A 17,277-nucleotide genomic window follows, 5' to 3' on the forward strand; every position below is an offset into this window, starting at 1 on the left:
GGAACAGTCTCCACTCTTCTGGGAAGGCTTTCCACTAGATGTTGGAACAGTCTCCACTCTTCTGGGAAGGCTTTCCACTAGATGTTGGAACACTGGTGTTGGGCGATTAGGCCCGGCTCATAGTCGGTGTTCATCCCAAAAGGTGTTCGATTGGGGATGAGGTCAGGGCAGCAGTGGAGGCTCCTCAGAGGAGGACCATCCTCTGAATTTCACACACATTATTTTACATTCTCTTCTTTATTTAACTAGGCAAGTCGGTTAAGAACAAATTCTTATTTTCAATGACGGCCTAGGAACAGTGGGTTAAGGGGCAGAATGACAGATTTTTTTACCTTGTCAGCTCGAGGGATTCGATCCAGCAACTTTTCGGTTACTGGCCCAACACTAACCACATACCGCCCCAAATTAAACTAAATATAATCGCGTGACCAAATAACTGATTAAAACACACTGTTTTGTAATGAAGGTCTACAGTAGCCTCAACAGCACTCTGCAGGGTAGCACCATGGTGTAAACGGAGGACAGCTAGTTTCCAACCTCCTCTGGGTACACTGACTCCAATACAAAACCTAGGAGGCTCATGGTTCTCACCTTCTTCCATAGACTTACACAGTAATTATGACAACTTCCGGAGGATATCCTCCAACTCTTGCAGCATGAACTGACATGTTGTCCACCCAATCAAAATAAGGAACCTAGTACTGAAAGCATAAGCTTCAGCTAGCACTGCATAAAATGCAGGGTTTACTAACACATTAGTTCTATTAGCTGTGCTGACTATGACGTTATGTTATCTAATATGGGGACAACGATGTAGGCTGTGTGTAACGGATTGGCTTGGAAAGGTTCTCTCCTTGTCACATACAGCTGATGTGTTCTGCATTGAAGACCACAAAGCAAAGGGAAAAGGTGAGAAGGAATACAACGTGGCTGCTATGAAAGTGAACTGTGTTTGTGTGATCGGGTGTATTCATTCCACCAATTATGTTAATAAACATTTCTTAAACGGAAACGAACAGAAAAGGTGAGAAACTAAAAACCGTGAGTCTCAAATAGCCTCCTGTCCATTTTAACAGCCCGGGCAACGACAAACATTTCAGTACAGAACCCCAGAAAGCAGTCGATCGAAAGTAAGAAATGGCTCAAATGCACAGTGAGAATAATTATTATTAAAGTCCTTACTTATTATTATTATTAATTATTATTATTATAAAAAATTGTAGAGTAATACTAAGACAAAATAAATGGTAAATGGTAGTGCAGGAAATGAAGAAATGTATTTAAATGCTAGCAGTAAATGCTGGAATTAAATTATGCAAATGAGCAAAAAGCTGTGTGCATTAGAGAAATAGACAGCCAAATAGAAGCATGTCTCTAATAAGCACCTATTGTGTTTTAAATAGGACATTCTACTACACCTGTCAGTCATTCAGTTGTTCTAGATGTCAACCGTACCTCTTCCACATAGTCATGTCCAACAGGCTGCACATCACTCTGCAGGGCAGCCAGGGTGGACGCAGACAGGGAATCAGAGGACTCGTTCTTGGACTCCTGAACCTGGGGGACCAATGAGGGCAGAGGAGGTTTGGCCTCCTCTGTCACTTTCCCGGTAGTCTGAAGCTTGTTTCCTCCTGGGAGAAGAAGAATTCCAGAATGAGAACCACCAATGAGTTGCAGCTTTACAGGAAACAGATGTCATCCCATATACATTTCAGCAATACCATTACACCCACGATCTCAGATCGTTTTGAAATCATTTCTAGTTAGAAACCTGTAGGTTTAGCATTCCTGAAACATTTAGTTAATTTAGGTTAAATTAAGCTAATTGAGCTAATTGATTGCAACCAAATTTACTATTTTAATTTAATATCCGATTTGGACCAAACTTTGCATCGCACCCAACAATCAGACAACATTTTATCTAAAAACGTATAAAAATGTAATTTAAAAAAGCCAATTTGGGTGCAATCAATTAGCTTAATTTCTCAGAGATCAAATATTTCAAGAACGCTAAATTGTGTTGGTTACCAACTCCAGAAACGATTTCAGAATGATCTGAGATTGGCATCTTTCTGGTGCTTTGAAGTTGAATGACCCAGATGTCAAAGAGTCGTAAATTGTAATCTATTCCTGTCAGAGAGCTATCCTCTAACAAAAACATAGGAATTTTTCAGCCACAGAGCAGATATAAGTCAGTAGTTGCTTAGTGAAAAGGTTTGGGAATGCTAACGATTAAGATTACGGCGTTGTCTGCTTGGTGTAGCAAAAAAAAACAATGTAAAACATCTCTTTTTCAGGACCCAGTCTTTCAAGGGTACTTCGTAAAAATCCCCCAAAACTTCAGATCTTTGATTTGTAAAAATCCAAATAACTTCACAGATCTTCATTGTAAAGGGTTTAAACACTGTTTCCCATGCTTGTTCAATGAACCATAAACAATTAATGAACATGCACCTGTGGAACGGTCGTTAAGAAACTAACAGCTTACAGACGGAAGGCAAGTAAGGTCACAGTTATAAAATGTAGGACACTAAAGAGGCCTTTCTACTGACTCTGAAAAACACCAAAAGAAAGATGCCCAGGGTCCCTGCTCATCTGCGGAACGTGCCTTAGGCATGCTGTAAGGAGACATGAGGACTGCAGATGTGGCCAGGGCAATAAATTGCCAGGGCAATAAATTGCAATGTGAGACGCCTAAGACAGCGCTACAGGGAGACAGGACGGACAGCTGATCATCCTCGCAGTGGCAGACCACGTCTAACAACACCTGCACAGGACCGGTACATCTGAACATCACACCTGCGGGACAGGTACAGGATGGCAACAACAACTGCCCGAGTTACACCAGGAACGCACAATCCCTCCATCAGTGCTCAGACTGTCCGCAATAGGCTGAGAGAGGCTGGACTGAGGGCTTGTAGGCCTGTTGTAAGGCAGGTCCTCACCAGACATCACCGGCAACAATGTAGGCCATGGGTACAAACCCACCATCGCTGAACGAGACAGGACTGGCACATCTTCACTGATGAGTCGCTGTTTTGTCAGATCCGCGTTTAACTCTGAAGGAATGAGCATTACACAGAGGCCTGTACTCTGGAGCGGGATCGATTTGGAGGTGGAGGGTCCGTCACGGTCTGGGGCGGTGTGTCACAGCATCATCGGACTGAGCTGGTTGTCATTGCAGGCAATCTCAATGCTGTGCGTTACAGGGAAGACATGCTCCTCCCTCACGTGGTACCCTTCCTGCAGGCTCATCCTGACATGACCCTCCAGCATGACAATGCCACCAGCCATACTGCTCGTTCTGTGCGTGATTTCCTGCAAGACAGGAATGTCAGTGTTCTGCCATGGCCAGTGAAGAGACCGGATCTTAATCCCATTGAGCATGTCTGGGACCTGTTGGATCGGAGGGTGAGGGCTAGGGCCATTCCCCCCAGAAATGTCCGGGAACTTGCAGGTGCCTTGGTGGAAGAGTGGGGTAACATCTCACAGCAAGAACTGGCAAATCTAGTTCAGTCCACGAGGAGGAGATGCACTGCAGTACTTAATGCAGCTGGTGACCACACCAGATACTGACTGTTACTTTTGATTTTGAGGGGGGATTTTGAGGGGTGGCCCTAGCCCTCACCCTCTGATCCAACAGGTCTCAGATGTTAGTTCGGTTCAAGAGCGGTTTTCAAAAGAGGCCCTATTGGAATGTAAATGCATGATTATCTGAAAACAAACATTAAAATTGTCATTCACACTATGTAGTAGGAATGTTCTACACTGAAGAAATACATAAAAATGCAACATGTAAAGTGAAGGTCCAATGAAAATAAAAAAAATAAAATGAATGAAATAAAGACAAATCTGAAATGTTCCACAAAGACATTGTTTTGCAGTCGCCAGCAATGACGGTGAGGATTTGGATTGACAGGATTGACGGGATTGACGGGATTGACGGGATTGACGGGATTGACAGGTCGATTTGTGCCAGGCCACAGTGAATCACGTGAGTGTTGGTGGTATACTTGTGAGCATAGCCATCTTCCAAGCAGTTGACCAGGTTTGAGTTCAAATACTCTGTAATTCATCTGCACAAAACAAGCTAAATTCACAAAATGTGTTTACATCCTTGTTAGAGAGCATTTCTCCTTTCGCCAAGATAATCCATCCACCTGACAGCTGTGGTAATGGCAAGAAACTTCATGTCCAGTCAATTCATTCAAATAGTTAATAAATTCCTCCAGTAGATAAAGCATGAGAATTCAATTATATGCATTTTTTGGTACATCTGATAGGACTCTTACCTACAACTCAGTTTGAAATGGTCATAAATCCAAGAATAAAAGAGAGAAAACATTCATAGTGTTTTGTTTGAACCGCACATGTCAATCTTGAGTAAGGACACACACCTGATTACCATTAGCAGCAGGCCTAGGCTACCTGGCCTGCACATTAATGTAGTCCTATAAAGGGGGGTGTTATACTCATTCTGATTCTCTTAACTCACTGTGGAGCTTCTCAAAGTAATTATTTATATGCCTCAAAACAGCAAGTGAACAAAGTCTGTTTAAAAATAAATTTACATCCATTTAGACTGACTGTTCCTCAACGTAGCCTATTTCAAAAATCTGTCCAGCACGCTCCCATTCGGGGGGGAGGGGGGGTGTCAGGCTCCGATGGAAATGTCATAAAAAATGTCATAAATTAGGTCTACCTGATTATTTCTTAGCTGTCCGGAGATTACTGGTGAGAGGAACCAAGGGCCTAGAATATTTTATACAACGTTGCAAGTTTGCTAGCCCGAAGGTCAGGTCAGTACAATGTTCAGTTCCTTGCAGACAGGTCATGCACACAATGTGTTTTATAGGATATTTATTTTTAAAAATCAGGATATTTTCTACCTGCAGGCTGCAATGTTTTTATTTGTTGGCTTTATGAACAGTGCCTTGCGAAAGTATTTCGGCCCCCTTGAACTTTGCGACCTTTTGCCACATTTCAGGCTTCAAACATAAAGATATAAAACTGTATTTTTTTGTGAAGAATCAACAACAAGTGGGACACAATCATGAAGTGGAACGACATTTATTGGATATTTTTAACATTTATTCAAACTTTAACAAATCAAAAACTGAACAATTGGGCGTGCAAAATTATTCAGCCCCTTTACTTTCAGTGCAGCAAACTCTCTCCAGAAGTTCAGTGAGGATCTCTGAATGATCCAATGTTGACCTAAATGACTAATGATACAATCCACCTGTGTAATCAAGTCTCCATATAAATGCACCTGCACTGTGATAGTCTCAGAGGTCCGTTAAAAGCGCAGAGAGCATCATGAAGAACAAGGAACACACCAGGCAGGTCCGAGATACTGTTGTGAAGAAGTTTAAAGCCGGATTTGGATACAATAAGATTTCCCAAGCTTTAAACATCCCAAGGAGCACTGTGCAAGCGATAATATTGAAATGGAAGGAGTATCAGACCACTGCAAATCTACCAAGACCTGGCCGTCCCTCTAAACTTTGAGCTCATACAAGGAGAAGACTGATCAGAGATGCAGCCAAGAGGTCCATGATCACTCTGGATGAACTGCAGAGATCTACAGCTGAGGTGGGAGACTCTGTCCATAGGACGACAATCAGTCGTATATTGCACAAATCTGGCCTTTATGGAAGAGTTGCAAGAAGAAAGCCATTTCTTAAAGATATCCATAAAAAGTGTTGTTTAAAGTTTGCCACAAGCCACCTGGGAGACACACCAAACATGTGGAAGAAAGTGCTCTGGTCAGATGAAACCAAAATTGAACTTTTCGGCAACAATGCAAAACATTATGTTTGGCATAAAAGCAACACAGCTTTGGGCCTGCTTTTCTTCAGCAGGGACAGGGAAGATGGTTAAAATTGATGGGAAGATGGATGGAGCCAAATACAGGACCATTCTGGAAGAAAACCTGATGGAGTCTGCAAAAGACCTGAGACTGGGACGGAGATTTGTCTTCCAACAAGACAATGATCCAAAACATAAAGCAAAATCTACAATGGAACGGTTAAAAAATAAACATATCCAGGTGTTAGAATGGTCAAGTCAATGTCCAGACCTGAATCCAATCGAGAATCTGTGGAAAGAACTGAAAACTGCTGTTCACAAATGCTCTCCATCCAACCTCACTGAGCTCGAGCTGTTTTGCAAGGAGGAATGGGAAAAAATGTCAGTCTCTCGATGTGCAAAACTGATAGAGACATACCCCAAGCGACTTACAGCTGTAATCGCAGCAAAAGGTGGCGCTACAAAGTATTAACTTAAGGGGGATGAATAATTTTGCACGCCCAATTTTTCCGTTTTTGATTTGTTAAAAAAAAGTTTGAAATATCCAATAAATGTCGTTCCACTTCATGATTGTGTCCCACTCGTTGTTGATTCTTCACAAAAAAAAAAACAGTTTTATATCTTTATGTTTGAAGCCTGAAATGTGGCAAAAGGTCGCAAAGTTCAAGGGGGCCGAAATACTTTCGCAAGGCACTGTATTGTTGGCCATTTTGACATTACATTTACATTTAAGTCATTTAGCAGACGCTCTTATCCAGAGCGACTTACAAATTTGACTGGTGCTGTGGTTGTTATTAGTGGCAGTGACATTACTACCAACATATTGGCAATGGAAGCTACAAATCTAAAAGTTATCATTTTCATATCATTTTGATTTAAAAACGTGACAATGATTGAGATATGAAGACTTAAAACTATTCCACAAAAATCTGCATATGAAAAATCACAACTGGCACACAGATCAGTAGAAACGGTAAGATACTCTTCCATATGGAAGAGGGTTTCCGATCGCTGGTGTAGCCCGTTACCGGTAACTTCAGAAGCGTAAACGGTAGAATCTGGCCAGTAGCGGCGGGAGGAGGGGAAGGGTCAGGCTTCCCCCGTTAGTAATTTGTGTGTCATAATGATTTGATCAAAGCACTTAAAAAAAAAAAAAGCTACAGACAAGCTCAATGGCCTACATATAGTTGATTTTATTAAAACATAGGGTGTGTGTGTATGGAAAAATAGACGTTTAAACATTTTTCAATTGGTCAACCAATCAATTGGTCAAAAGAACGGACTGTCGGTCGACCAATATTTGTTTTTATTTTTTGGCGTGGGGTCGGGAAGCCCTACTGCCAACACAACACCAGACTAACCTAGTCTAGACCAAGCCCCTTGTCATTCAATAGGGACCATGTTCCACATTGCAAAGCTTATTTCAGTAGGGGGCAAAACAGTCATATCATTATTTATTTTTTAATATCTTATAGTTTTTTGGAAGGGAAAAGATTCTCCAAGTCTTTCAGTACTTCCCATTATATATATATATTTTAAGATATGTAACAGACAAGACGGCCCCTTCTTACCAACAAAGTTGATCTTGGGGGTGTTGACCTTCTTGACGGCTGTGGTGGCATTGGCTGCTGATAGGTTGTTGACAACTGGACCTGAGCCAATCCCAACACCACCCTGGCTGACGATGTTGACCGGTTTCAGGTAGGAAGAGTTGGACGTGGAGCCTGTGAGGGTGGAAGAAGAGGAAGCAGGGGTCTTGGAGGAGGCCGTGGTTGACGTAGGGGTCTGGGTCACGACATTGGGTTCTGTAGAGGGGATGGGCTTCCCCAGCTTGGTGTGGAGTTTCACCACCTTTACACAGGGAACAAGAGACATTTTAGCGGTACTTCTCAACCGTAAACATTTCAGAGAGTCCGGGGAAAATGTAAATGTAAAGCTTTTCAGTGGGGCTTCAGCACAGAACATCCCTGATATGCAACCCCAGCAGTTTTAAAACTAAAAATATATGTTGACTTGGATCGGGATGAATATATTAGAGGATGTGACCAAAATGGCACTTGTAAGATGGAGGCGTTTCCGAAACATGCCAGCTCTTACAACGCCTGGATAGGTATTTTAACGGAGCGAGTCACACGTGTCAGCAACGTGGTGACAGAACACAGTCGACAACGACGTGGCACGCAACCATTGGTTGAAACAGTGCGACGTCTGAGCAGGGGAACCTGACCGGATGAGTGATGTAGTCATAGATCGAGTGCTCATTGGGTGACCAAACATCATGTGGTATCCTTCTCCCCTCCTAGACTGGCCCTGAGGCCTGGAAGTATTTGATAGGAGTTGTTGACCCATTAAGCAGATAGCTTAGACACTAACGATACCAGACAGCTAAGTACTATGACTCTGTAATTGTGGAACTCCTCTCAGAGTCTGGTTCTTTGGGTCCATGTAACAATGTAAAGAACTGTGACAACTGCTTCAAACAAGCATTTTTTAAAGCAGGTAGCCTACCTTCTGGTGCTTGGCTCCTCGGATGTGTGCAGCGTATGCATCTGCCCCGGTGCAGGAGATGTCACAGAGCTCACAGCGGAGCTGGTTCTGAGTCCCCCGGGCTGAGCCTCCTCCACCTCCACTACTGCTGCTGCTGCTCTGGGAGACTTTCAGGGCCACCTCCTTCTTCTTGTGCTTCTGGCCCTCCAGGTGCTCCTTGTAGGTCTGGGTGGGAGGTCGGGGAGACATGTAAAAATCTGGTTCTCTAGATCGTTTTTAGCTCAGAGTTCAGGTGGGCCTTCGCGCTTCAGCACACAATGGAAAGGAGGGGTGTGTTCAACAATGACAAAAATCATCAAGGGCTTACTAAGGCTTCTCTAAGCTCACCTGGGGTCCCGGCTAGAGGTGTTCTCTAAGCTCACCTGGGGTCCCGGCTAGAGGTGTTCTCTAAGCTCACCTGGGGTCCCGGCTAGAGGTGTTCTCTAAGCTCACCTGGGGTCCTGGCTAGAGGTGTTCTCTAAGCTCACCTGGGGTCCTGGCTAGAGGTGTTCTCTAAGCTTACCTGGGGTCCCGGCTAAAGGTGTTCTCTAAGCTCACCTGGGGTCCTGGCTAGAGGTGTTCTCTAAGCTCACCTGGGGTCCCGGCTAAAGGTGTTCTCTAAGCTCACCTGGGGTCCCGGCTAGAGGTGTTCTCTAAGCTCACCTGGGGTCCTGGCTAGAGGTGTTCTCTAAGCTCACCTGGGGTCCTGGCTAGAGGTGTTCTCTAAGCTCACCTGGGGTCCTGGCTAGAGGTGTTCTCTAAGCTCACCTGGGGTCCCGGCTAAAGGTGTTCTCTAAGCTCACCTGGGGTCCTGGCTAGAGGTGTTCTCTAAGCTCACCTGGGGTCCTGGCTAGAGGTGTTCTCTAAGCTCACCTGGGGTCCTGGCTAGAGGTGTTCTCTAAGCTCACCTGGGGTCCTGGCTAGAGGTGTTCTCTAAGCTCACCTGGGGTCCCGGCTAAAGGTGTTCTCTAAGCTCACCTGGGGTCCTGGCTAGAGGTGTTCTCTAAGCTCACCTGGGGTCCCGGCTAGAGGTGTTCTCTAAGCTCACCTGGGGTCCTGGCCAGAGGTGTTCTCTAAGCTCACCTGGGGTCCCGGCTAAAGGTGTTCTCTAAGCTCACCTGGGGTCCCGGCTAAAGGTGTTCTCTAAGCTCACCTGGGGTCCTGGCTAGAGGTGTTCTCTAAGCTCACCTGGGGTCCTGGCTAGAGGTGTTCTCTAAGCTCACCTGGGGTCCCGGCTAGAGGTGTTCTCTAAGCTCACCTGGGGTCCTGGCTAGAGGTGTTCTCTAAGCTCACCTGGGGTCCAGGCTAGAGGTGTTCTCTAAGCTCACCTGGGGTCCCGGCTAGAGGTGTTCTCTAAGCTCACCTGGGGTCCCGGCTAGAGGTGTTCTCTAAGCTCACCTGGGGTCCCGGCTAGAGGTGTTCTCTAAGCTCACCTGGGGTCCCGGCTAGAGGTGTTCTCTAAGCTCACCTGGGGTCCCGGCTAGAGGTGTTCTCTAAGCTCACCTGGGGTCCCGGCTAGAGGTGTTCTCTAAGCTCACCTGGGGTCCCGGCTAGAGGTGTTCTCTAAGCTCACCTGGGGTCCTGGCTAGAGGTGTTCTCTAAGCTCACCTGGGGTCCCGGCTAAAGGTGTTCTCTAAGCTCACCTGGGGTCCTGGCTAGAGGTGTTCTCTAAGCTCACCTGGGGTCCCGGCTAAAGGTGTTCTCTAAGCTCACCTGGGGTCCTGGCTAGAGGTGTTCTCTAAGCTCACCTGGGGTCCCGGCTAAAGGTGTTCTCTAAGCTCACCTGGGGTCCTGGCTAGAGGTGTTCTCTAAGCTCACCTGGGGTCCCGGCTAGAGGTGTTCTCTAAGCTCACCTGGGGTCCTGGCTAGAGGTGTTCTCTAAGCTCACCTGGGGTCCCGGCTAAAGGTGTTCTCTAAGCTCACCTGGGGTCCTGGCTAGAGGTGTTCTCTAAGCTCACCTGGGGTCCTGGCTAGAGGTGTTCTCTAAGCTCACCTGGGGTCCTGGCTAGAGGTGTTCTCTAAGCTCACCTGGGGTCCTGGCTAGAGGTGTTCTCTAAGCTCACCTGGGGTCCCGGCTAAAGGTGTTCTCTAAGCTCACCTGGGGTCCTGGCTAGAGGTGTTCTCTAAGCTCACCTGGGGTCCCGGCTAGAGGTGTTCTCTAAGCTCACCTGGGGTCCTGGCCAGAGGTGTTCTCTAAGCTCACCTGGGGTCCCGGCTAAAGGTGTTCTCTAAGCTCACCTGGGGTCCCGGCTAAAGGTGTTCTCTAAGCTCACCTGGGGTCCTGGCTAGAGGTGTTCTCTAAGCTCACCTGGGGTCCTGGCTAGAGATGTTCTCTAAGCTCACCTGGGGTCCCGGCTAGAGGTGTTCTCTAAGCTCACCTGGGGTCCCGGCTAGAGGTGTTCTCTAAGCTCACCTGGGGTCCCGGCTAGAGGTGTTCTCTAAGCTCACCTGGGGTCCCGGCTAGAGGTGTTCTCTAAGCTCACCTGGGGTCCAGGCTAGAGGTGTTCTCTAAGCTCACCTGGGGTCCCGGCTAGAGGTGTTCTCTAAGCTCACCTGGGGTCCTGGCTAGAGGTGTTCTCTAAGCTCACCTGGGGTCCTGGCTAGAGGTGTTCTCTAAGCTCACCTGGGGTCCTGGCTAGAGGTGTTCTCTAAGCTCACCTGGGGTCCAGGCTAGAGGTGTTCTCTAAGCTCACCTGGGGTCCTGGCTAGAGGTGTTCTCTAAGCTCACCTGGGGTCCCGGCTAGAGGTGTTCTCTAAGCTCACCTGGGGTCCCGGCTAGAGGTGTTCTCTAAGCTCACCTGGGGTCCTGGCTAGAGAGAGGGCTAGAGGTGTTCTCTAAGCTCACCTGGGGTCCTGGCTAGAGAGAGGGCTAGAGGTGTTCTCTAAGCTCACCTGGGGTCCTGGCTAGAGAGAGGGCTAGAGGTGTTCTCTAAGCTCACCTGGGGTCCTGGCTAGAGAGAGGGCTAGAGGTGTTCTCTAAGCTCACCTGGGGTCCTGGCTAGAGAGAGGGCGAGAGGTGTTCTCTAAGCTCACCTGGGGTCCTGGCTAGAGAGAGGGTAGAGGTGTTCTCTAAGCTCACCTGGGGTCCTGGCTAGAGAGAGGGCGAGAGGTGTTCTCTAAGCTCACCTGGGGTCCTGGCTAGAGAGAGGGCTAGAGGTGTTCTCTAAGCTCACCTGGGGTCCTGGCTAGAGGAGTTCACTAAACTCACCTGGGGTCCTGCACAGCTGATCTTGCAGACATCACAGTAGTGGATCTGTGGTGGTTTGGGGGGCTGCTTGGGTTTCAGCTGCTTGCTCTGGAAGGGGGGGGGTAAATAATTCATTTGAATCTTAACAATAAAAGCAGTTGAGATACCAAAAAGATATATCCTTAAAACAGTAAGAAAACACTAATAGAAGTATGACCTGGAAGGGAGGTTTCTTGGTGAAGGAACTGCCTGTCCAGGCTGCTGAAGCTGCTACAGCCGCCACCGCCTGTTTCTGCTGCTGCTGCTGTTGCTGGTAGTAGGTTGAGGCAGCAGAGTACACCGCTGCTTCGTAGCCAGAATACGAGGTGCCTTGGGGGGGGGGCATTGATAAGAGGACACACCAGGGATAAGAGGAGAGGAGGTTAAGAGGACACACCAGGGATAAGAGGAGAGGAGGTTAAGAGGACACACCAGGGATAAGAGGAGAGGAGGTTAAGAGGACACACCAGGGATAAGAGGAGAGGAGGTTAAGAGGACACACCAGGGATAAGAGGAGAGGAGGTTAAGAGGACACACCAGGGATAAGAGGAGAGGAGGTTAAGAGGACACACCAGGGATAAGAGGAGAGGAGGTTAAGACCACACACCAGGGATAAGAGGAGAGGAGGTTAAGAGGACAGGCCAGAAGTCAGACAGTTGGGTAGGCAGTGGTGAAGTTAATTACAGTAACAATCCCAAAATTCAGAGAGGTTTTCCAGAAATCTTGCGATTTCTGGAATCCTGGGAGGGAATTTGGAGGGGTGGGGGAGATGTGCCCAATTTTCCAACCCCTAGGTGTATTTGAATGCTTACCTGAGTAGGTGACGGGGTTGGTACTATACGTGGGGCTCTGGGAGTACGTGACTGCGTTGGTTGAGTAGGTAGTTGGCAGGTAGTGCATGCTGGTTACGGCTTGCATGTCGTGCTTACCAGAGTACGTGACCGCGTTGGTGGAGTAGGTAGGGCTCTGGGAGTAGGAGGGGACCACAGAGGCGGCGGCTACGGGCTGAACGGTGGAGGAGACCGGGTAGATGGAGAAGGTGGAGGGCACAGCAGGCTTGATGGCTGTCACCTGCCTGGTCTGCTGGGTCTGGGTGTAGGGGGCCAGACTTGTCTGGGTGTAGCCTGTTTTAGAAGCTGCAGAAGCAGAGACGTGAATATTTGCACAGTTTCCGTGCAAATATAAATAAATAAAACATTAAAACAGGTACATTTTCCCAACAGATACGTTTCCATCAAATTGACTTTTTGCAGATCTAGTGTCCACCAACCAGGCAGATCTAGTGTCCACCAACCAGGCAGATCTAGTGTCCACCAACCAGGCAGATCTAGTGTCCACCAACCAGGCAGATCTAGTGTCCACCAACCAGGCAGATCTAGTGTCCACCAACCAGGCAGATCTAGTGTCCCCAACAGGCAGATCTAGTGTCCACCAACCAGGCAGATCTAGTGTCCACCAACCAGGCAGATCTAGTGTCCACCAACCAGACAGATCTAGTGTCCACCAACCAGGCAGATCTAGTGTCCACCAACCAGGCAGATCTAGTGTCCCCAACAGGCAGATCTAGTGTCCCCAACAGGCAGATCTAGTGTCCACCAACCAGGCAGATCTAGTGTCCCCAACAGGCAGATCTAGTGTCCCCCAACCAGGCAGATCTAGTGTCCCCCAACCAGGCAGATCTAGTGTCCCCCAACCAGGCCGATCTAGTGTCCACCAACCAGGCAGATCTAGTGTCCACCAACCAGGCAGATCTAGTGTCCACCAACCAGGCAGATCTAGTGTCCACCAACCAGGCAGATCTAGTGTCCACCAACCAGACAGATCTAGTGTCCACCAACCAGGCAGATCTAGTGTCCACCAACCAGGCAGATCTAGTGTCCACCAACCAGGCAGATCTAGTGTCCACCAACCAGGCAGATCTAGTGTCCACCAACCAGGCAGATCTAGTGTCCACCAACCAGGCAGATCTAGTGTCCACCAACCAGGCAGATCTAGTGTCCACCAACCAGACAGATCTAGTGTCCACCAACCAGACAGATCTAGTGTCCACCAACCAGACAGATCTAGTGTCCCCAACAGGCAGATCTAGTGTCCACCAACCAGGCAGATCTAGTGTCCACCAACCAGACAGATCTAGTGTCCACCAACCAGACAGATCTAGTGTCCCCAACAGGCAGATCTAGTGTCCACCAACCAGGCAGATCTAGTGTCCACCAACCAGACAGATCTAGTGTCCACCAACCAGGCAGATCTAGTGTCCACCAACCAGGCAGATCTAGTGTCCACCAACCAGACAGATCTAGTGTCCACCAACCAGACAGATCTAGTGTCCCCAACAGGCAGATCTAGTGTCCACCAACCAGACAGATCTAGTGTCCACCAACCAGGCAGATCTAGTGTCCACCAACCAGACAGATCTAGTGTCCACCAACCAGACAGATCTAGTGTCCACAGAGGTCCCCAACAGGCAGATCTAGTGTCCCCAACAGGCCGATCTAGTGTCCCCAACAGGCAGATCTAGTGTCCCCCAACCAGGCCGATCTAGTGTCCCCAACAGGCCGATCTAGTGTCCCCCAACAGGCCGATCTAGTGTCCCCAACAGGCAGATCTAGTGTCCCCAACCAGGCAGATCTAGTGTCCCCAACAGGCCGATCTAGTGTCCCCAACAGGCCGATCTAGTGTCCCCAACAGGCAGATCTAGTGTCCCCCAACCAGGCCGATCTAGTGTCCCCAACAGGCCGATCTAGTGTCCCCCAACAGGCCGATCTAGTGTCCCCAACAGGCAGATCTAGTGTCCCCAACAGGCTGATCTAGTGTCCCCAACAGGCTGATCTAGTGTCCCCAACAGGCTGATCTAGTAACTACCAGCCCACCTATGAGAATCTCGCCAATCAATTCTGGAACCACATAGATTTTGTTTGTATGCGTTCCATCGCAAACTGTCATAAACAAAGATCCCAGCTACTATCCAATCAGACACATCGATATGATCCCACCCCTGGTTAGCCACAATTGGCTTAATTTTTATACATTAAAAAAGCCAAACATAACACAATATCTACCAATGAATTCCCAGCAATACTGTCCTGGTCTGTCAGGTGGAGGCATTATAACCCTCTGTATATAACCAGTTAGCAATGCTAATGACAGCAGTCTTGTGGGGAAACCGACTTTCCCGCCCAAAACCTTTCAATTAAAACTGGACAGAACTATATAATGATGATTTATTTGTATGAATTGGGTGTCGATTGTTTGGCTAAGTGTGTAGCATCAGTCCTAACAGCAGAAACACAAAGCACAATTAAAAAGGGGGGAAATTTACATTCACCCCCCGTCCCCCGTCCCACCCTCTTCGGTTGAGATTTAAGCATTGACGTTGTTCTGAGTCATTCATTTCATTATTTGGTCCGTGAATAATTAACACCGAGAGTAAAAAACTGAAAATAAATTCCAAACCAGAAAAATAAAAATAAAAAAAAAATAAAATATGTTATGGGGTCTTGAGAGTTAATAATTAACTATTATTTTACCAAATATATTGACAGAAAACACATTTTACAACCAAGGACCCCGGGGAAAGAGTTGTAGGGTAGAGGAGAAGACTTTGCCCATTTGAAAATACAAAAATAAAAGTCTCGTGCTAGAAAATGTTGGAGACCCCTGGCCTACACGATGAGATTATTAAAGGACAAGAGAGATGTCAATCTAATTGAATGTCCCCCCCAAGAAAAACACAAAAAAAAAGGAATGACGATATGTAGCAAAAGTGTAAAGTCGCCATCACCTGGTAGGGATTTCTTCCACGGGGTGTCCCAGGAGGTGTTAAGGGAGGCGGTCTGGTAGTAGGACTCGGCCGTGGGTTGGGGCTGTACGGCTACCGCAGCGCTAGCTACGGGCTGCTGGTAGTACTGCTTAGGGTCGTAGGTTACCGCCGGGGCCGTAGACCGTACATAGGAGTAGGAGTCCTGAATGAGGAGAGCACAGGGGAGTTTGTCAGGGGAAAACAAAATAATTTCACCTTCCATATTTATTATTATTATTAATTTAAACATAAAAGATGTGAAGCAAGGCGATTAAGTACAGTATCCTGATTCTCTAACCTTCTCTCAAAATAGCTAATGCTAGCTAATGCTAATGCTACGTTCATGGATTAAAAACATTTTTTAACCTTTATTTAACCAGGCAAGTCACTTAAGAACAAATTCTTATTTTACAATGACGGCCCTAGGAACAGTGGGTTAATTAACTGCCTTGTTCAGAGGGCAGAACGACAGATTTTTACCTTGTCAGCTCAGGGATTCGATCTAGCAACCTTTCGGTTACTAGTCCAACACTCTAACCACTAGGGGTAGTTCCCCCACCCTTGTTAAATGGTGCAGGACTGTAAATAATAAACTTCCTTTGGCCGTAACAGAGTTATTCTAACAAATTATCCCCGATCGAATATCACAGAAGCATCTGCATAGTAGACCTAATTGAAGACATTGCAAGGAGTTTTGATCACAGCTGACAGTTTAAACACCTTGGGCATTTACCCAGGGTACATTTACCCAGGGTACATTTACCCAGGGTACATGTCAGGGTGCATTTACCCAGGGTGCATTTACCTAGGGTACATTTCAGAGCGCTTTAGCCTAAAAATTCATGAACACTCAAAACATTGTGTTGAATTAAAAACAGAGTTGGGCAGTTAGTTACCTGGTAACCCACCTGGTAGTTCTGGGAGGTGACCGGGGGAGGCGGGGGTGGGACGTCCGGCTGGCGTTGTGCGTAGCCGTAGTCTGCGGTGGCGTGCGCCGGCTGGTACCCGCCGTAGGCTGCGGCGGTGGCTGCGGCTGCCACGGCAACTGGGGCGGGCCTGGCTACAGCAACCGAGGCAGCGGTGGGAGCGTAGGCTGCTGCCACGGTGTGGGCCGCCACCGGTGCCTGGTGTACTGTGTAGCTGGCCACGGTGGTAGGGTGGGTGTAGGCCACCGCGCCCGGCTGCTGACTGGAGAAAAAGGAGGGCAGTATTAACAGCTGCGTGCCAATAGGCCAGAGTTCTGATTGCAGGTCATGTCTGCGGTCCATAAAGCGCAGACGACCAATCAGAGACTCACTGCGAGCTTCTTTTTCCACTTCATAAATTAAAACCTCCTTTTACATTTTTTGTTTCAATTCGCTGTGTCAGAAAAAGTCTGTTTAACCCTTCTCCCGCTAGAATGAACAATACGCATCTTCTCGTGATCTATTGATAGGACAGGCACCTGTCAGTCAAAGCCAGCGGTGACATGGGGGAAAAAGAGCTGGTTTGTCAAGTCTGTCCCGCCTCCTCGGTACCAGTGTTATTTGTTGTACGCGGTGGTTGCCCGCAGTCAAATGTATTTTCACAGAGCATTATGCTTCATCATAGTCTCCGGTGAGGGAATTTACACGTCTCACGTAAATGTAAGTGGTAATGACTTAAAATCCACATGGTTTTTTGTGGCACACTCATTGGCCTTTTGCATGTTTCATAGGCCTACACAGCCACCGAGTTGGGCGCCAAGGCTATTTTACTGCGCTTTGATGAGTGAACAGCGAGTGTGGACTAGGTTTATATGTAAACAGGTGTGGAACTGAATGAAGTCTATCCATCACAGAGGTCTATTCAAAGCCCATGTTTAACACCTGCTTCATTCTCCAACCCGTCCGTTTATTACGACTGACGTCGTATAAAAGTGGGGGTGCATAAT

At 47.4% G+C, this 17,277-nt stretch overlaps 1 protein-coding gene across 5 annotated transcripts in view; it reads right to left on the bottom strand.

The window, feature by feature from the left end:
* LOC118376955 (zinc finger RNA-binding protein-like) overlaps nucleotides 1-17,277 on the bottom strand; it is a 47,799-nt gene that overhangs the window by 13,132 nt on the left and 17,390 nt on the right. For 3 of the 5 annotated variants that reach the window (XR_008079663.1, XM_052479743.1, XM_052479740.1), the window contains exons 3-10: nucleotides 16,262-16,553; nucleotides 15,348-15,528; nucleotides 12,493-12,699; nucleotides 11,742-11,893; nucleotides 11,546-11,632; nucleotides 8,320-8,523; nucleotides 7,383-7,662; nucleotides 1,456-1,631 (exon numbers count right to left, since the gene is read on the bottom strand). Coding sequence is in view for 4 of the 5 variants with exons in the window: in XM_052479743.1 (XP_052335703.1) it covers nucleotides 1,456-1,631; nucleotides 7,383-7,662; nucleotides 8,320-8,523; nucleotides 11,546-11,632; nucleotides 11,742-11,893; nucleotides 12,493-12,699; nucleotides 15,348-15,528; nucleotides 16,262-16,553 (1,579 nt within the window). In the remaining variant the exon portion in view is untranslated. The remainder of the gene's footprint in view (nucleotides 1-1,455; nucleotides 1,632-7,382; nucleotides 7,663-8,319; nucleotides 8,524-11,545; nucleotides 11,633-11,741; nucleotides 11,894-12,492; nucleotides 12,700-15,347; nucleotides 15,529-16,261; nucleotides 16,554-17,277) is intronic. The other 2 variants (XM_052479741.1, XM_052479742.1) reach the window with 2 other exon arrangements.

Source organism: Oncorhynchus keta, chromosome 25, assembly GCF_023373465.1.
Source record: "Oncorhynchus keta strain PuntledgeMale-10-30-2019 chromosome 25, Oket_V2, whole genome shotgun sequence".
Lineage (NCBI taxonomy): Eukaryota > Metazoa > Chordata > Actinopteri > Salmoniformes > Salmonidae > Oncorhynchus > Oncorhynchus keta.